The 27027-nt window shown below is 34.3% G+C and overlaps 1 protein-coding gene across 2 annotated transcripts in view; it reads left to right on the forward strand.

The window, feature by feature from the left end:
* ETS2 (ETS proto-oncogene 2, transcription factor) overlaps positions 1-15950 on the forward strand; it is a 30713-nt gene extending 14763 nt beyond the window's left edge. The window contains exons 3-10 of one of the 2 annotated variants that reach the window (XM_074300660.1): positions 733-853; positions 2826-2945; positions 3479-3679; positions 8595-8678; positions 9622-9846; positions 10273-10536; positions 13636-13754; positions 14521-15950. In XM_074300660.1, the coding sequence (XP_074156761.1) occupies positions 733-853; positions 2826-2945; positions 3479-3679; positions 8595-8678; positions 9622-9846; positions 10273-10536; positions 13636-13754; positions 14521-14736 (1350 nt within the window). In that variant the 3' untranslated portion in view covers positions 14737-15950. Of the gene's footprint in view, positions 1-732; positions 854-2825; positions 2946-3478; positions 3680-8594; positions 8679-9621; positions 9847-10272; positions 10541-13635; positions 13755-14520 lie in introns of both variants that reach the window. The other variant, XM_074300658.1, reaches the window with a different exon arrangement.
* The last annotated feature ends 11077 nt before the right edge of the window (positions 15951-27027 follow it).

The following is a 27027-nucleotide window of genomic DNA, read 5'->3' on the forward strand; positions in this document are numbered from 1 at the left end:
TTGTATTTTTCAAAAAAAATTAGTACCTTTTTTTTTTCAACCTCCAAAATATAAGTGTTTTGAATTCCATTATATCAAAAGATACTTTTAGGGTTCTAACATTCAACATATGATTATTTAGTATTTATATTTTTTGCTTATGATTTTTTATTTGTATTCAAGAATAACCCTTGACATTATGATAAAATTATCTGTCAAGGCTGACTCTTCCTGATCCCATTTGGAATTTTCTTGGCAAAGATAGTGGGATAGTTTGCCATTTCCTTCCCCAGCTCATTTTACAGATAAGGAAACAGATAAACAGAATTAAGTGACATACTTAGAGTCACAGAGTTAGTATCTGAGGCTTTATTTGAACTCAGTTCTTCCTGATTTCAGGCCCAGAACTCTATCCACTGTGCTACATAGCTACCCTGCCTTGGGAACCTTATTATACCTTAAGGATATAGAAAAGAAGGCAGAACCAACCCTTGCCCTTATGGAACTTACATTCTACTGAGGCAAGGGGAAAAAATATAAAATACATACAAGATACATAATAAAAGTTTTAGTTATTTTGGTCATCCTAAAATCTGATTTAGGAGTACCACATGGTAATATCAATATTCCTCAGTATTAATTGGTAATTGATTCCCAGAGAATTTCATAGCAGCTATTTTGTTGTCGGTTCAATCAGTTTTAAGTTAAAAGTAAATTAAAATATTTTAATATTTTTATAATTTACTTTTGCAGCGTCAACCAGCTTTTGATACCTTTGAATGCACAGATTCACTGTTTGAAGGATTTTTCCCTGCATTAAATGAGGAACAGACACTTCAAGAAGTACCAACAGGCTTGGATTCGGTGTCTAATGGTAATTTCTTGGTCATAATTTTCACAAATCCAAGTGTAATTCTTTTCTAGTTGTGGTAAAAATATTGATGTGTGTACTTAACTGTGTCTCTTTAGATAGTTTAGCTTAGTGAAAATATTGTCACATACATATAGGAATGTAGATTTCATTGATTTTGATGTTATAATGAAGCTTATGGTATTTTAATTACTTTACATATTGATGTTGATATAGTTAATTAAATGTTATTTCTGTCACTAAACTAGCAAATGCAACTATTTGATGGAAACTTTCTTTCACGTAGGAAATTGATGCTTCCAACTCTTTAAAAACTTTAAAAAACTTTTAGTTTTGTTTGGGGGTTTTTTTGTTTGTTTTTGTGGGTGGGGGAGGTTGGTGTTTTGGGAGGTTTTTTGGTTTTTGTTTTTTTAATAATAGATTCCATTTGATTTATTCACATTCTGAAGACTAGTTTCTTCTCTGTGTGAAGTTATTTTGAAAAGCAGATTCTATTCAGCTCTGGATTCTGATTTTGACTTTGGCAGTGAGTCACTTACCTTGAGTCACTTAACCCTCCTCTAGGCTACATTTTCCTACTCTATAAAATGAGTTGAACTAGATGATCTTCCTAAGGTTTCTTCTAACTCTTACTATTCTGTGATTCTATATTGTTAGGTTTATGGCAAGTAAACACTAATTCAGCCTCGGGAATGCAATTTATATTAAGATAAAAAGATAACTGAACTATAAGAAAGTCATCTGCTACTTCAGCCTCTTTAGCACAACTACTAGTAATTAAGCATGTCTCCTTGGTTTTATACAAGCCTCATCAGCTAGGTAGAGCAATGGATAGAGAGCCAGACAGATAGTCTGAAAGACTCACCTTCTTAAGTCAACTATTTACCTGCTCTGTGTCTCTGAGCTGGTCACTTCACTTAATTGCTTCAGTTCTTCATCTATAAAATGAACTAGAAAAAGAAATGGGAGAATACTCATGTCTCTGTCAAGAAAACCCCAAATGGAGACACGAAGAATCAGACATGACTAAAAAACAAATGAACAAAAAGAAATCATTCTTGCTCATCCTTGTTGTTCAAATTGTTCTTTTTCTTAAAAAAAAAAAAAAAAAAAAAAAAAAGTCTAAAAATAAATTGGAAATTCTCTTGCTGGGTTGTATAGCTTTTGCTATGGGTATGAACAACAGGGTATGGTGAGATCAAGAAAGTAATTTGACATACATTAAGAATGAAACTCATAAAAAAAATTAATAGAAAATTATGTATTCAGCTTAGAAGAGGGAAAATGTTTAAATAAGAAGGCAAGAAAGACTTGGAGGTTTTTGATAACCTGTAAATTTTTAAAGCTCATTTGTGATGGCCCTTTTACTGATTAAGTCTGGAACATATGTTAGGCTTGCTGTAATTTTAGAGCCATTTTACTTCTTGAATTATATTAATTTTTATAAATGACTCATAGATATTTTGTCTATATGGACCTAGCCTTTTGGGTCAGCTTGAAAGAATTATGACAAAATATATTAGAGAGCCCTAAATGATTGTGCTCCCTGTAGAGTAATGGGAAAAGGTAGGGAAGGGAAGGAAATAAACATTTATATAGCATCTGCTATGTGCCAGGCAGTATACTAAACATTTATTACAAATATTATCTCATTTGATCCTCACAGCAATCCTGTGAGGCAGGTCCTATGACTGAGCCTATGTCATAGTTCAAGAAATTAAGGGAAAAAAAGAAACCAATGTATATTTCTTTCCAATCAGTTTTTGTCTCTAGTCCCAGAACATGGTAGACTTTTTCCTAAATGCTTATTTGATTCATTGATGTCAAAATTCTTGGCCAAAACTGGTAGAGGTTTCTCACAAATATGTATACATGCTCTTTTTTATTTTAGAATATCATATGTATTTGCCATCAAACTCTTTATTTTCTATTATGTGCTCATGTTTTAAATGTGATTATATTGTTTGTTTTCTAGAGTCTGCCAGTTGTGAATTACCCCTTCTTACTCCATGTAGTAAGGCTGTTATGAGTCAAGCTTTAAAAGCCACTTTTAGTGGTTTCACAAAGGAACAATGTCGTCTTGGTATTCCTAACAGTAAGTATGTTTTTGTAGTCAATTTTTAGTATGTACAATAAAGTTAAGTAGTCCACCTTAACCAACCACTATTGAATTAAATATCTTTGATCTGAACTTACTTTTAAAAACAGAGGCTTAAGATGCTTTTCAAAGACTAGCAAATAGAGAGTTAGGCTAAAACAATCATTGAGTTGTTAATAATGATGTTTAATCTCGGAATTTTCCATTGTAATATTTTAATGGCAGCACATTTTTTAAAAATCCTTAATAACATGTTTAGATTGTATGAAATGGTTTTAATTTGTCAGAAAATTTTAATATTTATATTCTTTCCACTTCTATAATAATAATAATATTTGTGTAATACTTCATATTTTACAAAGTACTTTTCTTACAACAAGCCCATGAAATTCAAGTAGTATTAACCTTGTTTTACAAATAAGATTAAGTAACTTGTCCTTGTATACACCAGCAGTAAGTCTTGGAACTGGGATTCAAGCTTGACTTCAATTCCAATGATCTTTCTATTGGTCCTTTTCCCTTCAATGTAGATCCTTGGCTCTGGACAGAGGAGCAGGTATGCCAGTGGCTTTTTTGGGCTACCAATGAATTCAGTCTGATGGATGTAAACTTCCAAAAATTTATCATGAATGGTCAAGTCTTATGCAATCTTGGCAAGGAACGATTTCTGGAACTAGCACCTGACTTCGTAGGTGACATTCTTTGGGAGCACCTGGAGCAAATGATTAAAGGTACCTAAAGAATGACAGGTCTTATCTTCTATAAGTTCTTGAGGGGGAGAGTGTGTGTGTGTGTGTGTGTGTGTGTGTGTACTTTTTTTTTAATTGGTTGTTATTCTTTATAAACCACCTACTATGTACCAGGCAGTGTGATACATACTTTACATCTATTACTTCCTCTAATCTTGACAACAGTTGTAAGAAGTAAGTGCTATTATTATTCCAGTTTAGAGTTGAAACCAACCAATTTATTTGCCTAGAGTCACACAGCCAGTAAGTGTCTATGGCCAGGTTTTGTTTTGGTGGGGTTTTTAATTTGAGTTTCAAATTCTCTCTCTCCTCCCTGAGTTGGTAAGCAGTTCTGTATAGGTTACATATGTAACTTATATGTAGTCATGCAGATCATATTTCCATATTAGTTATATTATGAGAGAAAAAACACAGACCAATAAAACCCCACCAAAAAAAAAAAAAGTGAAGAATAGTGTGGTATAATTTGCATTCAGAAACCATAAGTTCTTTCTCTACAGAAAAGCATTTTTCATCATGAACCCTTTGGGATTGTATTAGATCATTGTGTAGTTGAAAATAGCTAAGTCACAGTTGATCATTGTACAATATTGCTGTTATTGTATACAATGTTCTCTTGGTTCTGCTCTGCTCACTTCACTTTGTATCAGTTCATGTAAGTCTTTGCAACATCTTTCCTGCTCATCATTCATTATAGCACAATAGTATTCCATTACAATTATATATCACAGCTTGTTCGGTCATTTGCCAGTTAATAGATGTCTCAATTTCCAATTCTTTGCCACCACGAAAAAAGAGCTTTTATAAATATTTTTTGTACACCTAAATCCTTTGATCTTTAAAAAATCTCTTTAGAGTACAGATCTAGTAGTGGGACTTCTGGGTCAAAGGTATCCACAATCTAATAACCCCTTGAACATAATTTCAAATTGTCCTCCAGAGTGGTTGGATCAGTTTACAACTCCATTAACAGTGCATTAGTGTCCCATTTTTCCCATATCCCTTCCAATATTTATCATTTTTCTTTTTTAGTCATTAACTAATCTGATTAGTATAAGGTAGTACCTCAGAGTTATTTTAATTTGCATTTCTCTAATCAGTAGTAATTTAGAGCATTTCTTCATATCATTAGAGATAGATTTATTTCTTTGAAATTACCTGTTCATATCCTTTGATCACATATCAGTTGGCAAATAATTCATATTCTCATAAATTTGACAAAGTTTTTTTGTACATTTGAGATGAGACCTTTACCTGAGAAACTGTCAGTAAAAAATTTCTGCCAATTAGCATATTCCATGTTTTTCCAATTTTCATGTGCTATCTTTTTTTCCATATAGGTCATGTATCCATTTTTGACTTTATGTTAGTAAATAGTACAAGATAATGACTGTGCTCAATTTAATGACTTTTGTATTGTTTAAATTTGATTCAGTTCTCTATATATATGAGAAACAGGGTCTTTATCAGTGATACGGGCTGGGAATTTTCTCAGCTTTCTATTTTTCTTCTAGTCATGTGTGCATTGGTTTTGTTTCTCCAAAATTTTTTCAGTTTAAAATAATCAAAATTATCTATTTTTGTATTGCATAATGTTTACTATCTTTTGTTTGGTCATATATTCTTCTTTTAAAATATGTTTTAATATGGTTGTAAATGTATAACTTATATCAGGTTGCTGTCCAGGAGATGGAAGAAGAAAATTGTTATTCTAAATTTTATAAAAATGAATATTGAAAACTCTATATGTAATTGAAAAAAATAAAATAAGCTTAAGTACAAAAAATAAATTCTTCTCTTATCCATAGATCTGACAGATAAACTATTCTGTATTTTCCTAATTTGCCCATTGTATCAGCCTCCATATCTAGATCCTATACCCATTTTGACTTTATATCTTGGTATTCAGTGTGAGATATATTTATCTAGTTTCTGCCCAACCATTTTCTAGTTTGCCCAACAGTTTTTGTCACAAAGTAAATTCTTGTCCCAAAAGCTGGAATCTTTGGGTTTATCAAACACTAAATTATTATGATCATTTACTACTTTATATTGTGTACTTAATCCCCCACTCTGTTTCTTTGCCATTACAAGATTGTTTTGATGCTTATCACATTATAAAACAATTTTAAGTTTATAAATCAATTTGCTGATAAAGCAAGGCTATCTGCCTTCACTTTCCCCCCCCCCCCCCCATTAATTCCCTTGATATTTTTGACCTATTCTTCTAGATTAATTTTATTATTTTATTTCTAACTCTATAAAATAATTATCTGGCAATTTGATTGGTATGACCCTAACTTAGGTAGAACCAAATATTTTATACTATCTGCACTTATTTTAAATGGGTTTCTTTCTTAACCTCTTCGTACTAGACTTTGTTGATAATATATAGAAATGCTGATGATTTACATGGGTTTATTTTATATCCTACAGTTTTGCCAAAGTTGCTAATTATTTCAAGTAGTTTTTTAGTAGATTCTCTAAAGTGTACCATCATATAATCTGCAAAGAAATAGTTTTTGTTTCCTCATTACCTCTTCAATTTCTTTTTCTTCTCTTATGTATCTAATATTTCTAATACGATAGTGATTATTGATAACTAATCTTATTGGAAAGCTTCTAGCTTATCCTCAGTATAGTTAATGCTTGCTGATATTCTTAAATAGGTATTATTTATAAGAAAAGCTTCATTCCTATGCTCTCTGATGTTTTTAATAGAAATGGATATTTTATTTTGTCAAACTTTTTCTGCATTTATTGAGATAATCACATGATTTCAGTTGGTTTTACTATTGATATACTGTTATGCTGATAATTTTCAAAATATTGAAACAGCCCTCCATTTCTGTATAAATCTACCTGCTCATAGTGAATAATCCTTATAATATATTGCTTTAATCTCCTTGTAAATATTTATTTAAAATTTTTGCATCAATATTCATTAGAAAATTTGTCTATAGTTTTCTTTTTCTCTTCACTCTTCTCATCAACACCATATTTTTGTCATAAAAAGAATTTGGTGTAGGACTCCTTTTTTGCCTATTTTCCCTAATAGTTTAATAGAATTGTCAATCTATCTTGCTAGGAAGGCAGGAAGGGGGAGTTCTGAGGCAGTTATTGATGGCTTGTTCAATTTCTTTTTCTAAGATGAGGTTATTTATTTTATTTCCTCTTCTGCTAATCTGAGTAGTTCATTATCTCTCCTGGATCTATTTTCCATCTCATTATTTTTCCAATGAAATACTTTACATTTTATTCTATTTATTTTGTTCTTTCTATTTTGTTTTATTATTTCTTTGATATTTCATGTATTCATTAGCTTATACTTGCCCATTTCTCATTTTTAAGGAATTATTATCTTCAGGGAGTTTTTGTACTCCTTTTCTATTTGGCCAGTTCTACTTTTAACAAGTTTTTTTCTACAGTGAATTTTTCTATATTTTTTCCATTTTTTTGTTTATTTCTTTACCAAACTATTGACTCTTTTCCCATGATTCTCTTGTGACCCTCTCAATCCTTTTCCTGATTTCCTTCTGCCTCTCTTTTTTCTCCCCTAAGGCAATTGGGGTTAAGTAACTTGCCCAGGGTCACACAGCTAGGAAGTTTTAAGGTTCTGAGGTCAGATTTGAACTCAAGTGTTCCTGACTTCAGGGCTGGTGCTATTACCACTGCACCACCTTGATGCCTCTCTTGTTTATTTTTAAAATTCTTTTTTTGAGCTCTTCCAGTTGTTATTTTTGGGCCTGACACCAATTCACATTTTTTCTTTTAGGCTTCAGCTTGTCTGTTTTTTACATTGTCCTTTTCTGAGTTTGTGTTTTCATCTTCCCCAACACCATATTAATTTCCTTTGGTCAGATACTTTTTTGTTTGCTTGCTCATTTTCCAGTCTATTTCTTGACTTTAATTTTATGTCAGTTTGTCTCCTGTCCCTGAGGTGGAAAAGTTGCTTAAGGTTTTTCTTGCTGATGTTTTTAGAGTTAATTCTGGAGATCTATAAGTTTTCATTCCAAGATGGAATGATTTAAGGAGAGGTATGTTTATTGACCTTCTGCTTTGTGCTCCAGTTTTTGAAAGACCACAATCAGTCTTTTTCAATCTGAACCTGTGACAGGAGGTAGAGATGAGAAGGGAGAGCATTTCAAGCATAGAAGGCAGTAAAAACACATGAACTCAGGAGGTGAATGCATGAAGCCTTAAGTTAGAAATATCAAGGAAAGCAGTATCTCTGGACTTGGAGTATATGGGAAGAGTAGGGTATAAGAAGACTTAAAAGGAGGAAGGGGCCAGTTATTAAGGGTTTGCTATTTGAGCGTATAGGTATTTGGGAATCACTGTAGTTTATTGAATAGGAAAATGAGCTGCTCAGACCTGTGCATCAGGAAGATCAGTTTGATAATTGAATGGAGGATAGATAGAATGGGGAGAGATTTGAGGCAGGGAGACCAACCCTTATTAATACTGTAATATAATAGTCTAAGAGTGAAATGATTTTGTTAAACTATACTATTGTAGCAGCAGCCTCATGTTTTCTTTCCAACTTTTAAAAAAACAATCATATTAGTTTACATTTTATCTGTCAATCTTTCTTTACTCTAAAGTATTCAGTTGAATGTATAATCTCAATATATATGTATATACATATCAGAAGGTTTTACTTTTTTTTTTTTTTTTTTTTTTTTTAGATATATCATATAGTTGGAAAACTGAATTTTTTGCAGGCAGGGTATTGACAATTATTTTCTCTTTTTTTTGCACATATAAGTAAATGCATGAATAAAAATAAATGTATATATGTAAACCGGGGAGGAGGGGTGTACATGTACACACATTACAATATCTTGTTTTATGTAACCTATATTTGAACTTTGGGATATTCTTTTTGATTTTTCAGAGAATCAAGAAAAAACAGATGATCTATATGCAGAAAACTCCCATCTCACTTCAATGCCTCACTGGATCAATAGTAATTCACTAGGTTAGTCTTAATTGCTTTTACATTTAAGAATATCACTATCATCTGTGCCTTATCTTAGATTGGGATTCTGTATTATGAGATGTTATCTGGACAATTATTTTAGCTGGAAACAAAATTTAACCACCTCATTAACTTTAGAAATTTAAAATCCAGTTGAAAATAAGGAATCACATTTGGCAGGCCCAGTCCAAAAAATCATCTTCAAAGAGCCTTGACAGGTTAAAAACATGAACAAACTTAAAGTCTTTCTTTTCGATTTATATCTTTTTTACTAGATTTTTAAAATCAAATTTTGTAGAAAGAAGAAATACTTCTGGTGAATTTAACATAAGATTTCCCAAAAAGTCAAGACTCTTACTTCTGGTTTGTCAAAAGCCTAAATTTTCTAAGACATACTATTGAGATGACAATCAGCCATCCATTCCTTCCTCTACCTCTTCCTCTCTCCCCCCAGGATCTATATAAATTAATATTTCACAATTTCCTATGGGTTTTCCTCCTGTTTCATAATTCTTAAGTTAGTCTTCATAGTACCAGCAGAGAATAATCATATATTTCAGATCTAAAATGACATGGCACTGAAGTAAATCACTTTATATAATTCTCCAGAAAATTGAATTTCTCCTACAATAACAGAATATCATCCATCCAGAAGAAATAACATAAGTTCTAGATCTGGGAAAAATTAGTTGTTATTTGCTCTCTCAGTAAAGTCTAGATGACTTTAGATGAGAGGAGTAATTGATTTTTTTTCAAAAGTGTGAAAACATGACCAATTTTTTTTCCTCCCCTTTTTGGAATTTCTTCACAAATGTTAAATTATGGCTTTTTAGGATAGTAAATGCCAAGATTATGGGTGATTTTTTTGGTTTGGGTTTTTGAAAAGGTGAGATAAAGATGGTATTATTATTTCCTGTATCAATACTTTTCAATGATATTACAGGAGGTAACATGGATCAGCTGTCATATGGAATGCAGACACAAAGTTGTACCAAAACAACTCTCCTGGATAGTTTGTGTCAGTCATCAACAGGACCTAATATTCTTAGTTCTGAGCAGGACTTTCAATTGTATTCCAAATCCCGACTTGACACAATAAGTGTGAATTACTGCTCAGTGAATCCAGACTTCCCAGGAAACAATTTGAATTTGCTCATCAGTAATACTGGTAAGATTGAAATGCCTTTTTGTGTTAATCTGTTTTGGTTTTGGGATTTTAGAAAAATCACTTAACACAAATGAGTTATAGGGTTGATTTTCTTAATAAGTATGTTTTGTGGTCAGCCACTAGATTAGGAATCAAGCAAGGAATTGTTGATTTTCTACATTACTTTATGCTCTCCCTGTTACTTACTCTGGGTTAGTTCCCTGTTTAAGTATTTTTATGTGAGTAGTTCAACTTGTATGATTCATAGAGCCACATAATATACCACTGAGTCATTCATCCTAAAACTCTTGAACATTTCTAAACTACACATCAGTAAGGTTAGAGTATCAACTCAAATAAAGCTAAATAAAGTGACTGTAGTAATTAATAAGATTGAGCCATTGTTTCATAAGAATCAAAATATGCATTTTGGTTGTCTTTCAAAAGGTAAGCCAGGAAAACATGATTCTGTTGAGAATGGCAAAGACAGTTTTGAAAGTTCCGATTCTCTGCTACAGTCATGGAATAGCCAGTCATCTTTATTGGATGTGCAGCGTGTGCCTTCATTTGAAAGCTTTGAAGATGACTGCAATCAGTCCCTATGCCTGAATAAACCTACTATGTCTTTCAAGGATTACATTCAAGAAAGAAGTGACCCAGTAGAACAAGGCAAACCAGTTATACCAGCTGCCATTCTTGCTGGCTTTACAGGCAAGTGTTGTAACTTTACCTCTTAGAGCTTATAGACTGAGACGATAGTTGTTTGCTCTTCTGATTCTCTGTATGTCTGTATTTCCATGTTTAAAAAGATATTTCTGGTTTAAGTACATTATTATTTACAATCTGCAGTTTATATGTGACCTATCACATTCCTATAAGATTTTCATTTTTAGAATTCAGGCATTTTAGGGTATAGAAAGCTAAATGTAATGTATAGAAATTTAAGAGTATTCTATTTGGGTCAGTTGAAAAGGATTTTAGGAAGTATTTAGGTACATGGAATTTACACTGACTCACCCACTTAAAGAATTTCAAAGGAAACAAGCTGACATAGGCAAAAATGCTAGTGTCAAATAATAGAAGCCTTATTTGAATTTTCTTGAAATTAAAACACTGATCTAAACCTATTTTAAAGTTCTGTTTCAGACCCTTCCTATTCTTGGGGCCATATTTGTTTTATTTTGTTTTGTTTTTTAGTTTTTAAGCTACTTTGTTTTTATATACCAAAATATTTCTAATGCTTCTGCATTTTCTAATTTTTCCCTCTAAAATGTTTGTTTTCTTTATACATTGGTTATGTATAATATAAGGCATCCTAACTACCAAAGGTTATAAAACATTTTTTGAAAGCCCACTCTGAAGATTAAAATAATAATTCTCAATCACCAAACTAATACTTCTTGTAAAACTAGATAATTAGATAAAAAGGAAGGAAAGAAAAGGGGGGGGGGGGGGAGAACCAGTTTCAAGACAGAATTTTCAGAGGCATTAATAGCTGTAATGCAGATAAACTGTTCTTTTATCCTGGCACGGTATATGGTTTTAATAAATTTTAAAGAAATACATTGTTTAGAAGGCTGCCACACTATTATTCTTGGTTAAGATGGAGAATATGTAGTCTTAATCTTAAATCTTCCCTCCTCCTCCCGAAACATTAATCCTATGATTGAGAACAAGACTATTTTGGAATGCAATGGTCTAGAAAAGTATTTATTATACCCTTACTTTATTCTAAGAACTTTGCTAATCAGTGAGGTTATAAATGAAGCAAGGCAATTCTTGCTGTCAAGGATCCCTATTTTAAACAGAAAGATTCTGTACTAAAGAATATGCAGTAAAGCTGGAAAAATTTAGTTGGCCTTAGATCACATTGACAGGGCAAAGGAGTTTTTAGGGAATCCAGAGGGTATAGAGGCAGGGTAGATTGTCAAGAAGTCAAGTAGACTTGACTTGGATTAGTTGGTTCATAGGTCTGAAATTCAATTATTTTCATCTTATAAGCCTAGACTAAGTTAGAATTCATAAGCATCCTATCACATGATAGATTAAAAAGTATTGTCAATCCATCTCCCTCATTTTAGAGCAGTATTTATTATCTTACATCCTTTACATCTTAAAAATATTTTATAGTCGATCTACTTCAAAATAATTTGTTTTCTTTGTATTTTATACATTTAAAATGCATTCTTGAGAACGGATCTATGACAAAAAGGGGACTGGGTGAGCATTCTATTTAAAATCCTGATTTAGAGGATGAGAGACTAAGAGACTAATCACAGAGAAAGAGGAAGTGCTTTTCCCAAAATCAATAATTGGATAGAGAAGAGAAAGGTTTAAAGTAAGATACAAAGGATAAAGTTGTGGAGGGCATGAGGAAGACAAAAGAATTGAGGAAGGGGCAGCTAGTCGGTACAGTGAATAGAACACCAGCCCTGAAGTCCAAAGGACCTGAGTTCAAATCTGTCTCAGACACTTAACACTTCTTAGCTGTGACTGTGACCCTGGGCAAGTGACTTAACCCCAATTGCCTCAGCCAAAAAAAAAAAAAGAATTGAGGAAACAAATGTTCTCTAGCAGGAATGGGGTATAAAATGACAAAAAAGAAAAAAAGTTGAGATACCTAGGCCTAGCCTTTTAGAGCAAAAAATATGATTTCAGTGATATATATGAGATCACACAAAACATTTCCATATTAGCCATGTTGAAAAAATAAATAAATAAATAAATAAATGAAATCGTTATGCTTTAATCTGCATTCAGAGTTCATCAATTCTCTGTGGAAGTGGATATAGCATTTTTCATCATGAGTCCTTTGGAAATTGTCTTGGCTCATTGTCTTAATTAGAGTAGCTAAAGTCTTTTCACAGTTGACCATCAAACAAAAGCATTCATTGCAAGCATATACCACAGTTTGTTTAGCCATTCCCTAGGAGATGGTCTTCCCCTTAATTTCCATTTCTTTGCCACCACAGAAAGAATTTCTATAAATATTTTTCTATATATAGGTCCTTTTCCTTTGATCTCTTTGGGATACAGACTTATTGGTGGTATTGCTGAATTAAAGGATATGCATATCTCCCTAATAATTAGAACATGCACAATTCCACCAATAGGTAATTTAACAGCCACTTAAAAGATAGTGATTTTATATTAATTACACTCCATTGCATCTATTTGGCGTCATAGAAAGTTGAGCCTTATTATATTAAATTTTTTTTTTAATGTATCAAAGTTTTTGGAGTTAATTTTATGTCACTTGGTAACTTACTATTTTACTCTTTCCTTTTCTAGATAAACTTAAACAAAGTTTATCTAGGACAACCCAAGGTTATATCTACATATTTCCTTATTCATTAATAAATTTCAACATAACTTTCAACTATCCATTAAGCTCAGAGCCCCACCTGTTAAAGATTATTTAATAAATTAAAAAATCTCTAATCCTAGGGAAACCTCAAAGGCAGATACTAATAACTCTTTTCACATCAAAATCCCAATATAAAACATAATGTTTACATTTAGCTGTGAAAAAGATAACAGCCAGTTGTACAATCATCACTATTACTGACTGATTTCATTCTTTTAAAAACACAGTTCCGTCATTTAATTCAAGATACAAAATAAAATCTCTTCTCAAGAAGTTTCTTCTTCATAAGTTAAAAAAAACTGTCAGTAAAAAAAAATTTTTTTTTTTTTATTTCTATAGCATTCCAAATAGCCCTTAAAGTTACAGTAACATCTGTTATCTCTTTGGGAAAGCTTAATGAAATGTGTTATTTTAATGTTTCTTTATTGTTATTTTCTTTCTAGGAAGTGGACCTATTCAGCTATGGCAGTTTCTTTTAGAATTGTTAACAGACAAATCTTGTCAGTCATTTATTAGTTGGACCGGAGATGGATGGGAGTTTAAACTTGCTGATCCAGATGAAGTATGTAGGCTGTTACAGTATGTTCATAGTTATAGGGAAATTTTTGTCCTTTAATCTCTTGATTTTGTTATTTTATTGATATGAATGAAACAATACTACCAATTTAAAATAAAGATGGACCTTATGAGTAATCTTTTTAAACATTTTCCTCATGTGGAATTTTTATGGAAACAAAGTTAGCGTGAAAATATTTGTGTAAATGAAGAATATTAATGCTGTAGTTACTTGCCTTGGAGCCAGCAAGCATTTAAGTGCCTGCTGTGAGTCACACATTCATTTCATCCTTTCTTTAAATTTAAGCTATATCTCCTCGGTTGCAATGACCAAGATAGCAAAGATTTTATAAATGTTTTGTTTTCAAACTGTTTGAAAAGTGTTTTTGAAAATCTAGCATTTCTTTAGGCAAAATAGTAACTTATAGGTACTTAATGTCTCAGGCCCAAAGTACAGCTCTTTGGCATCCTGCATAAGTAAACTCTGGAGATATAGGTCAAATAAAAGAAAGTCTTCATAAAAGGATAACTTTAATGCTGAGATAAGTGTCCTAATGATGTTCATTCCATAACAAAAGAAGAAATCAATTTGGAATTGTCCTAGTTCTAAGCTTTTCAATGTATAAGAGGGTGTTTCTTGCCCCCCCCCCTTTAACAATTAGGCATTTGCTAAGATTTTTTAAAATGTGTGTAACAACAAATTGAAAATTTTACTGGAGAATATAGCTCCCTTGAGTCTAAGCATTCCTTTTCATGTCTCTTTTCATAAAAAGGTAGCCCGACGGTGGGGGAGAAGGAAAAACAAGCCCAAAATGAACTATGAAAAGCTGAGCCGGGGCCTCCGCTATTATTATGACAAGAATATCATTCACAAGACATCTGGCAAACGTTACGTGTACCGCTTTGTGTGTGACCTCCAGAATCTCCTTGGATATACGGCAGAAGAGCTTCACACCATGCTAGGAGTGCAGCCGGATACAGAAGACTGAGCACTGTGTGGGTCTGTATCCCAAGTGGCTGTGGCCAAGCTCCACATATACTGTGAATGGGATGCCACTGCGGACAACCCGTACTGACTGCTCCCGGAGGGGCAAGTGCTGCAAAAGAAGGACCTTATAAAGGAGATGTTTTGTAAGCCATGGAAAAATATCAAAGGAAGCAGTGGGCTTGTTTCATCCAAAACAATGGCTCTGAAACAGTCACCTCCCTGAGAAACACAGATGTCAACAAAGCTTCTTAGCATCCAGTGACAAAATGTTATTTATGTTTCTCTTTAACTCCTGAAAGATAGGATGGGAATGTTCTGCTCTCTGGGATGAAAGCAGTGCAAATAAGAATTTTATCTTTAACAAAGATGTGCTGGGAAGCCACAAGTACTTTGGTTTTGCCTTGTAGAACCAAGTGCAGCAAATGCAAAAGCATTTCCTTCAAGGAGGAGGAAAAATAATGCCATTTCAGGTGATAGTATTTGTATGCTGTTTTAATCTTATGGCTCTTCCTGAAAATCTCCATCAGTGCTATTTATCAGAAATTATATATTGTAATTTAAGCTAATTAAGTGTGCTTGAAATAAGGAACCAGGAAGGACACAGAACTACCCAATGTTTAATCGTTAATAGTACCTACAACATTAGAAAAATAATCTGCTAAGGGACAGGCGGAGAAAATTTGTGAAAAGATATAGAAGGTTATTATTATTTGCCATGGCTGCAGATACTTTGTATATTTGGGCATTTTTACAAAATAATATTGTATTGGGGCATAACTGACCTTTTTGTGGTTTCTATTCTAATGTTGAAGTTACTAGCTAAAAAGCAGTACCTTTCCTGATAAATGCTATTTTCCACTTCTGTGCATGTTTTTCAATAAGTTTATATTCAAGACTTATTTTGGTTTAATTGTATTTATCCCATCCTCCTTGCTTCAAACATGTCCTCTTCTATGTGGTTCCCTGTCCCCAATTAATGTTGTTTGATTAAAATAGGAACTCTATTTTTGGAAATATGCAACTCCTTTTCAGAGATCAGGAGGGATTTATGTAGCAGCTATTTTTACTGCAAAAAAAAAAAAAATCACTGGAAAATATAATTTGTAAGAAAGTTTTATTTTTATCTTAGCTTCATGTAAAGTTAAATGTATTATATTATACAGAGCAAGACGTTCCTGAAAATCAAGTCTTTATTAAAACCTCTTAAAATATAAACTGAAGTATGGCATGTCAAGTTTTTGTTCCACCTTAAGATAGCTCAAGATTCTTTCCACCATCAAATGTATTTCTGCTTAGTGTTCACAGTAAACATCCTTTCTTGTGAAGACCTAGAAACTGTCAAAAATCAGCTGTTAAGGAGAGAATATTGGCAGTGGCTGAAATAAAAATTTGTCTTTTGATCTCAGGTGGAGACATTAATATTGGTTTCAGAAAAGCAGTTTACGGTAATATTAAAGTAATGTTTTCATAAAAATTACCCATGCATTTTAATCATCTATGTAAAATTATGGGACAGCAATGTGTAGTATAAGAAGGAAAGAGGAAGGTATAAGAGATATAGAACTTATTACAAAATAAATTCTAATTAGGCAGATTTTTTTTAGAATTTCAGTAATGATAAAACTTATATTAAAGTTTTATATGTAAACTTAAAAAACTTATATTAGAGAAGTAGACAAATTTAAATTCAGGGAATTGAGGAAGCTGTGGAAGAGAATCTAGAGGGTCAGATAAATTACTCCTAGATTTTATCATGACAATTTATAATTAATAAAATAATATTATAAAATAAAATAGATAACATGAGAAACTGTGTCCTTTTACAGCTCGTAATGGTTAACCTCATACTAGGTAATCTGAACTGACTTGCTCATAAATAAAGCACAATTCATTGTTAATGCTCACTGCCAAAAATAATTGGCTATGTGTAACAAGGTCAAGTGAAAGAAAATCTGTTGAAATTCCCAAAGATAGCTTTCCACTTCCCTTCACACTTTTAACATTAGTATTGAAATATACAATGTGACAGCACATATTAGACTTGAGAAATTTTATTCCTTTCTTCTCCAATATATGCATTGGTATAGAAACATTATCATAAAATTTAACAATATGAAGATCCTTTGCCAATTTAAGTATTAAAACAGCACGTTTACTTTGACAATGACCATTCTTTCCCATTACTTTACATTAAATGGGAAAGAAGAAATTCTGCAAACATGGGTCATTGCTGCTACTACTCTTCTGACCTCTATTAATCTTTGAGTAGGTGTCAGATGGTGTCAGTCACTGGACTAGTTGTTATTCGACCTGGATTATAGCCTGATATGCTACTATACTTCCCTAGGCCTCACCTTATCTACCAAATGAGAGTGATTTTAAGGTGATTCTTATCTCTTACATTCTATTAATGCATATCTATTCTAAAAAACCATTGACCCAAAATTCAACTAATCAGCATCAAAATTAATGCAATCAAAAAGTTAATTCATCAAAGAACTGTTTGGCATCCAGAATCCCAATGGAAGCTGTAATGGGAAGGCATCAGTATATTTCACTTTTTGCTTTGTGAAAGAAACTTTCCAAGATGACTTACTTATAGGTAGCACATGTGTTGAGAATTTAAAGTTTGTGAAACAAAGCATCCTTGTACTAATAGAAGAAAGGCAAATACACAAAAGAAACTTTATTGCCAGGATTTCTCCAGAACATTAAAGATTCACTGAACTTCACAGAAGAATTTCAAACCAATAAGGTCTCCACTGCTTTTGTGTATTATGAGTGTCCGCTGCTTGAAAATCTACTGTCTACCGAGACTAATATCCAAGAGAGAAGCAGGTAAGAAGGCAATGGTGTGAGAGAACTGAAAGAATGTTGCCTAATTTTCCTTTCCTACTCTGAACATAATTCAGTATTTGTTGAGAGTTTCCTATGTGCAAGGTGAGTCTGCCCTCAAAGACCTTTGAAACAAGTGAGAGATAAAAGGGAGCATAGGTAAAGACAAAGTGTTGTTTCTTGTCCTTTGTTCTTGAAGAGGACTAAAGACATCCAGAATGAGGTCTGTGAATTACACTTAAGTGAGGGAGAATTGTGTGAACTCATTGGTCTTACTCTTCCAGTCACTGGACACAAAAGTAAACATGGCGGGTGATGGCTTGGGACGCAGTAGATGACTTTGACATCTTTGATTCCTAAGCTCTCAGCACTAAAGAGTGTCTGCTTCAGCCACTTTCATGGCTTATTGGAACAAATTTATCCTCATTCTGCCAGGAGAAGTCTTCCCATGTTTCAGATGGACAACCCCCAACATACCAGTCGATAAGAGGCCTGTTGGTTACCTCAACCCACCTTAGCCCGTCTGCCAAAGTAGCCCGTTGAAACAAAACAGAATAGGATAAGAAAGGTTCAGAGGTAAGTGAGATCACATTGGAGGAAGCTTCTAGAGGATATGGTATTTGGTTAATGTGTAGAGGATTTTGACAGGTGGAGAAACCAGGAGAGGCAGTATAAACAACATAAATGTAAGTACATATCAAAAAAGACAGGATGTATTTCATCTTTTTCAGATAGACAGCTGGCTCTGCAACAGTCATAGAATGTCATACTCATTTGATGCATTGATTTTTTTTTTTCCTGAGACAATGGGGTTAAGTGACTTGCCCAGGGTCACACAGCTAGAAAGTATTAAGTGTCTGAGGTCAGATTGGAACTCGGGTCCTCCTGACTTCAAGGCTGGTGCTCTCTTTATAATCAGAATATTTGGTGGATGAGAGGAATTTCGTTGAGGAAGTAGGAAGAGTGATACTTATAAATGAAGATAATATAAACAAAGATGTAAAATAAATTTGTATAAATATATGTCTGCACACACACATGTATGTATAGGTTATGGCTACGGGAAAATGAGTACAGTTGCCTGAAAATAGAGTATGTATATAGGACTAGCAGTGTAAAGGGAAAGGCTAGGAAGATAAGTTGGAACCTTAGTGTGGTAGGTCTTTAATGTCAGATTAACAAGTTTAGATTTTATAAGTAGTGGGTCATTATAACTAGCTTTATAGTGCTTTAAAGTTTACAACATGCTTTATAAGAATATCATTTGATCTTCACAATGATCCTGGGAGGTAGATGATATCATCCCTACAGATATTAAGCAACTTGCACAGGATCACTAAGTTAATTAGTGTCTGAAGCTAGATTTGAACTGAGGTCTTGACTTCCGGTCCATCCAACATTCCACTGTACCATCTAGCTGGTAGTCTGAAGGTTTTTAAGAAACTTAAAGACGAAAGTGTGCATTAAAAACTGGCACTTGCGTGATACTCAAAGTTTGCAAAATGCTTTTCATTGATTATCTTATTTGAATCTTAACTCCAGCCCTGTGAGGCACATTTGACCCATTTTTTAGATGGGAAAATAGGAAAAGTGGTTAAGTAACTTACTAAGAGCCTAGATTTGAACCCTGTTGTTCTTAATCTCATCTAGCTCTCTACCCATTATACGACATTGCTTGCTTGCAAGTGGAGTCAATTCTCAATGTAAATATGATATGTTATCTTGAAATTTTTCTTTCATAAACTAGGTGTAAACACACTAATATCTTCCTATATAGTCTCCATTAGAATTCTTTGTGTACTAAAATGCTACTTTTCATGAATTGGTTAAGGGAGAAATATTTGAACTTTTGAAATTTTGCATGGAAAGCAATTTAGATAGTCTGGAGACATAAGGAGTGTAGGAACTTTGATGGGGGTGGCAGAGCGAGAAAGGAATGACTGTAAGGTTTCAAGCCTGACTCATTAGGTGGATGATGTTACTGACAAAAATACAGATTCCAGGGGAAAGAGTGGGCTTGTTGAAGAGATGATGAATTCTGTTTTCAATATTTCAATTTAATCTAACTTTTTAATGCCCTTTTAAGTGATTCCTAGTGGATAATCAAAGGAAAATGTATAAGTACATATATGTGTGTGTGTGTGTGTGTGTGTGTGTGTGTGTGTGTGTGTGTGTGCGTGTGTATATATATATATATATATATATATATATATATATATATAAAATTAAAGTCTAATCAAAATTTACTTCTTCCAGTCATGAAATTGTCTCAAATTTCATCCTCTCAATGTTTCTCCTCAAAATAAAATTTTAAAACTGATATTTATATAGCATTTTAAGATTTATAAAGGATTTTACATATAAACTCATTTGATTCTCAACACAACGCTGTGGAGTAGTTCTTGGAAATATTACTATCCCTATTCCACAGATAACAGATTCAGAAGGCTTAAGTAATCCTGCCATCATTATCCAATTAATAATAATGAGAAAGGGTGAATAAATTCAGGTCTATCAAGACTCTAGGACTTTCTCCCTTATTAAAGTCTGTGGAAGTAGTTATGTAAGGAAACCTTTTCTCTTGATTAAGTCTAGAAATGGTGATTGGGAAAGGTATTATGTAAGTAAAAAAATATGAAGTTTATCCTTATTTAACACAACGGGGATCCATAGAATGTCATAACTGGCTAAAACTTAATCTAGATAAATCCTAGAGATAATCTATTCCAGCCTTTTTATTTTGCAGATAAAAAGACCAAGTACCAGAGGAAACATATTTTGTCCTTGATCACACAGCCAGGTCTTGACCAAGAAAAGCCTGGAACATTGATCTTTAGACTTTTGGAACAGTGCTTTTTCCCACTATCCCATGCTACATTCTCTTTTCAGCTACTTTGTAGATATTAACATTTCTCGTCATAAGACAAAAAGAATGAATCAATCCTTAAGGTGGTTTATTCTTGCTACAGAGAGACAAAGAAAGAGGGAGAGAGAAAGCAGAGAGATGATGATGATGATGATGATGATGATGATGATGATGATGATGATGATGATGATGCTGTTCTAGTGGCAGTGCAGAAATTTGAGGTGGGAATCCCCTTCTGGTCAGCACAGGTTCAAAGTGAAAAAATTCTTGAATGTTAATGGCAAAAAGAATGTTCTATTGGCACTGCAGAGGTCAGCTTTGCTAGGAGACTGACTTCTTGGTGGCAGAGAAATAACAAAAAATGTTTTGCTGAGAAGAGGATCTCTATACAACACTCAGGAGTCCTGAGGCACTATTTAGGACTGCTGCAAAAACATGAGTTTTAAAATTGCCTTTATAGAAATTTGAGGCTCAAGTTTCAAGCCAATGCCCCCCCCCAAAAAGTAGACTTATTGATAAGCCTAGATACTTATCAATATCAGGACCAGATCTCCAATTGAATGAAAACCACTTTGAAAGCTTTCCCCCAGAATTTGAATGACTATCCAAAAGATCAAGGTGGGGGGGGGGCGTAATTTGCCTTAGAAAAGCCCAGACTTCTAGATTTCTGGAGTCTGGGAGGCTGGAAACTCCCTTCTTTTACAGATCAAAAAAAGGGGACACAATTTCAGAATCATAATTTTATAGATTAAAAGGCACAATTTCACTACACTCACACCCCCATTCACCCCACCCCCATCATTACCATCTGCACAAGGGAAATAATTGGCATAATAGAAAAACTTGAATCCGTGATATCACTCCAAAGAAACAAAAAATGAAGGTAATTGATTGGAAATTAAAATACACAGAATTGAGAAACAATCTGAAAGAAAAGAAAAAGAAGACAATAACATAAAAACAAATGCGCTGTATTTGAGCTCCAAGCTATGCTGAGAAAAGAATTATGTATAAATATTAGGATTTAGCTTGAGTAAGTATGTGGGAAATGAATAGTTTCCCTCTTGTTCCATCTGCTATCTTGTTTGTTAGTCCAATTCTTTTTTCAGGTCTGAGTGTGTGTATATATATATATATATACACACACACAAATTATAACTTCTGGGAGTGATAGGGTCTAGTAAGGACTTTAGAAGAATAAAATAGCCTTGGATATGTTTGTACATAGCAGAGAAGGTGATGAGAGTTAGGTAAGGGGTACCTAGATGAAATTAGGGTTAATTGAGGACTAGTGGCAGGTTTGGGGTACAAGGAGTCAAACAGAGCTCTCCTGCAACCCCTTTGGATTCAGTGCAAGGATACAGAGTTAAATAAGGTCTAGTAGCGGCACAGGAGTCCCCTGTAAATGAATTTACAGACCTGAAAACCTAGATTAATAAAGGAGGTTTATTTGGGGTTTGGAATTAAGGGTAAAAAAGTAGAAAGACGCCAGGGCCAGGGCTGGCACCGGACAGACAGGAACTCTTGGCATAGCCGGTGTATGCTATGGTTGGGGCTCCTGCAAAGAGTCGGCTCCTCTTTTATAATGGGGGGCTTTTGGTGAAGGGGCCTGTGGGTGGAGTCCCATATTGGCTCCTGGCTGGTTTCAGCCAGGGTTAGAATTGAATAGAATTCAATAGGTTTTTAGATAAGGAACTGTCTGTGCTGGGGGTGGGGGTTGGGGAAACCTGAGCAGATCATTAGAGTGGGGGCTGGGACAGCCCAAGTTAGCTCAGATCCAGTGGGGGCTGGGAAAGCCTGGATATCTCCCTTTGGGATTCATGGGGGCTGGGAATTAGAAAAGAATCTTAGCCCATATCAAAGGTACCAGGAGAGAGAAAAAGAGAGCAACAGAGAGAATTAAAGCTCATTGATAGAGAAAGCCGTATAACAGGGAGGACAATATGTTGTAGAAGATGGAAGGAATGTGATCAAGGGAGAAATCATTGAGAGGTTGATCTTATGGAGAAAAAGTCTCACCTCCTGACCCTTCATCAGAGATTTGAAAAAAGGAAAAAATGTTGAGGAATGGTCTGAAGAAACTGACAAATGAGAAAGGAAGAAGAGGCAACTCAAAGCAAACAACTTCCATTTTTTCAGTAAAGTATGAGGTGAGGTAATCATATGTAAAAGGGTAGAATAGAAAGCCTGAAGAGAGAAGAAAAAGTTTGAAAATATATTATGATGAATAGAATAATGAATAAATCAGGGAGGATTGATATTTTACCTTTCATTGATTTTGGAATTTTATCCCTTGATTCTTCTAAATTCTCCAAATCTTCCTTAATAGATGACAGAAACTGGACTTCCAGCTCACTTCATTCTCCTTCTACAAGGCGATCACTCCTCCTTTCCCAATTTCCTTTTGTGTATGTCTTCCCCTATTAGAAGTTCTTTGAGAGCAGGGATTGTCATTTTCTTATTATATCCTCAGCACTTAGCTGAGTAAATAGCAGGCACTTAGTCAATATTTATTGAATTGAATTGAATCTTCAGTTCTCTATTGCAATGGATAGCAGAAGGGAAGGGAAGTGGAGATCCTTTCAGCTTTGACAGGGTATGAGTAATCTCATAAATTTTAGAGAGAAAAAGACAGGAAAAATAATATCTTCTTTTTGTGGATTAAGGAGAATCTAGAAAATGAGACTGAGAAGGAAATGCCTGCTAGGACCACTTAGGTGAGGTGGGATACAGAGGTACAGATTGAGAGACTGTATTTCTCTGTTCTCTTATGAGGGAAGTACAGTGGAAAAAACACACTGATGATGGTGTCAGAGGATGTAGGTTGAAATCATATTCCTATACCCTAAAAAACATTATCCAAAATTTTCAAGGATATTCATAGAAGGATTTTTAAAAATTATTTTTTAAAAATGGAAGCAACCTAAAGTTCAACAATAGGGAAATAGTAAAATACATTAAATTACATTATGTGATGAAATATCATGATGTTATTAAGCTTAACAAGTATGAGCAAAATAGAAATCCAAAAAAGCCTCTATGAAATAATTGAAACTATGAAAAGCAGAACCAGAAAATGGAGTATACTTAATGTCAAAAGAATGAACAATAAAAGTCCTGATGGAGACTTAAAAAACGACTGAAAAGTAATGTCATTATCTACATTGAAATTCATTATTTAAAAGCAAAATAGTCACATATGCTATGTTCACTTCTTTTTTTCTGTTTTTTTTCTCTCTCCCATAGTTTTTCCTTTTTGCTCTGATTTTTCACTTCCAACATGATTCATAAAGCAATGTATATTAAAAATAAATACATTTTAAAAGAATTATTTTTTAAAAAAATACAAATAGTTGCAAAACAAGTTTTATTTGTTGTGTTAATGTCTGATATTGATTGTAATTTTTTAAAAATAAATTAAGATTGGGCCCATCTTTAAGTTTGGCATAGGTGGCACAATGTAGTGGAACTTGGAATCAGAAAGCTTGGATTTGAATCCCTGGGACATAAATTAGTACCCATGTAACTCTGAACAGATATTTACATCTCAAGAGCCCAAGTAATTGTACTTGCTCTACTCTCTATTAATAAATGGGTTCCATTATTTAAAAAAAAATAAAAATAAGAAATCATATTCCTGGTACTTCAGATTTAAACCTCTTTGTCCTTGTTTCTTCATTGATAAAATGAGAGGATTGAGTTAGATGGCCTCAAGTTGTGGGACTGGTGATTCTGCTGGGGTCAAGTGTCAGGATTTCCATGCCAATGTGAGGAATTAACTGAATGAAGATGTTCTCATGGGAAAAATAGCCTTAAAGTATACTTTAATTGTGACTTGAGACTTTATGATAATAAATGGAGTTATAGCTAAAAGGCTGCAGGTGTTTGATAATCTTAGATGAACATTCCCCTCCCACTTTCTCCCCACCTCTAATTAGCATTTAAGTACATCTTTTTTAGGTGAAGATAGCTTCTGATTCTCATAAGAGTTTATTATTTATATTCTTTTGTTTCTGAGTTAGATTTCCCAATCTGATTAGATTGTAAACCCAGACTCCCTGAAACAATGGGAGAAAAGGCTAGGCTGGGGGTTTGGGCTTCTGAGTTCAGGCTATTTAATTTGTGTTTTACAATTTATGCCTTGCACTTCCTTGCTGACAAACATCTTGTCAGATGGAAAATGCCTTTTCTCCGTTTATCACGAGATATTAATAAACCTCTTTTTGCTTTTTCTTATTCTGACAGTCTGATTGTTTTTGTGGATGCTATTGTTCAACATACCAAGATCACCCTCTCTCTTTTCACTATTCCCTTTTTATGATTAGGAGACATCCTGTTTTCCAGAGCTAAGGCCTACCAAGAAAGCTATGCCCTGAGCTTGCTGTAACAATAATCTTTCGTGGATGATCTTTGTTGCAGAAAAATCCCAAAATTGTTTTACATCAACATCAGGTGATCTCTGAACTTGGACAAGCACCTGCAGAACCCATGTACTGATCATGAAACCCTGGTATGAATCAAATTTATCTCCTTGTTGCTGTTACCCCACAATGCCAGGGTTACAGCTCACTGGGAGTCATTGCTATATGCAGTAAGATTTGGTCTAAGACATATCTCCTGGAGGAGTCCTCATCATATGTGTCTAGTTTCCCACCTATGGGATAAACCAAGTGAAGACACTCTCCAGGGAATGTAGCCTTAAACTATACCTTAATTATGACTTGAGATTTTATAACAAGTAGAACTATAGCTTAAAAAAAAAAAAAAAAAAGTTGCAGGTGTTCCTCCTCTCCTGTTTTCCAGGACTTCTTAATTAACATTTAAGTACCTTTTTAAAAGACAATTTATTTTTTTATTTCTGGGATAGATTTCCAGAACTAGAATATAAGCTCCCCAAACAATGGGAGAAAAAGCCAGGCTGGGGTATGGAGGCTTCTGCATTCAGACTGAATGAGACCAGGTGAAGATTTCTCAAAAAAGTCTATGAGATGGAGTGGATCAGACCTTAGGCCTAAGTTTCAGAAAGTTATGTGATCCTGATGAAGTTTATAATTGGGGTACCTAAATGAAATTAGGTTTAATTGAGGTCTAGTGGCAGGTTCAGGGTACAGGGAGTCAAATAGAGCTCCCCTGCAACCCCTTTGGATTTGGTGCAAGGATACGGAGTTAAATGAGGTCTAGTAGAGGCATTTGCAGACCTGAAAACCTAGATTGATAAAAGAGGTTTATTATGGAGTTTGGAAGTAAGATTAAAAGGTGTTAGGTAAAGAGAGGAGGGTACTGGAATCAGGGTTCCAGTGGGCAGAAATGCCTTGATATGCCAGGTGTAAGGCTGCCATGTTTGGACCTCTGCAAAGAAAGGACTCCAGCTTGGTGCTTTTATAATAGGGGGCTTTGGTTACAAGCTGATGGGGCTCGTGGGTGAGTCCCAGGTTGGCTCCAGGCTGGGTTTCAGCCAGGGTTAGAATTTGAATTGAATTCAATGGGTTTCAGGACTGAGCCAGATAACAAAGATGAAACTGTTTGTGCTTAGGGTGAAGTCCCCTCCCTGAGGCAGAGTCCAAGGAGGTTTTCTCCTTTAAGGATTTTTCAGACTTTTGGGGTTTCCTTGTCATTTCCTATTTTCAGAGATCTGTAGGGCAGGAAAGATCAGTTCACTAGGCCAGACACAATGTTAGGAAATGTGAGCTGAGAGGCTCTATGTCTGCTTGATGAGGTCTAGAATTAGGGTACTTAAATGAAATTAGGGTTTAATTAAGGTCTAGTGGCAGGTTTGGGGTACAGGGAGTCAAACAGAGCTCCCCTACAACCCCCTTTGGATTTGGCGCAAGGATACAGAGTTAAATGAGGTCTAGTAGTCCTCTGTAAAGGAATTTACAGACCCAAAAATCTAGAATGCTAAAATGGGTTTATTATAGGGTTTGGAAGTAAAGTCTAGTTAGTGAAAGGTGAAGGCAGAGATAAGAAGGCACCAGAAACAGTGTTCCAGTGGGCAGAGATCCTTGGCATTCCAGTCATAAGGCTGCCATGTTTAGACCCTCTGCAAAGAGAGGGCTCTTTTATAATGAGAGATTTAGTTAAAGGGGCCTGTGGGTGCAGTCCCAGTTGACTCAGATCTGGTGGAGGCTAAGAGGATCCGTATCTTCTATTGGAATTCAAAGGGGTGCTTTTGACCAGGATTTGTGAATCAAAGGTCCTAGCTTCTTGAATTGGTAATACATCAGCTAGAAGGTAAATCAATCTGAAAGGACTAGTTTCTTAAAGGGAGCAAGTCTTCATGCTCAGCTAGAATACTTGGGCCCCTCCTTGCAAAGACCCAATAAATGCTTCCTGTTTGTATTTGAAGATGGCTCCGAGCCTTTGGATAAGGGAGTCTAGCACTTGTCCTACACAAGACTATTTAATCTTATATTTTGCAGTTTTTACTTTGCACTTCTTTTACTGACAAACACCTTATCCGATGGGAGATGCCCTTTCTCATGAGATCATAATTAAACTTTTTTTTTGCTTTTTCTTATTCTGAGAATCTCTGTTTTTGTGGATACACACAACTGGAGGATTTGTCAGGAATATTTCCTTTATGAGGGGCTC

This window comes from Sminthopsis crassicaudata, chromosome 3 (assembly GCF_048593235.1).
Source record: "Sminthopsis crassicaudata isolate SCR6 chromosome 3, ASM4859323v1, whole genome shotgun sequence".
NCBI lineage: Eukaryota > Metazoa > Chordata > Mammalia > Dasyuromorphia > Dasyuridae > Sminthopsis > Sminthopsis crassicaudata.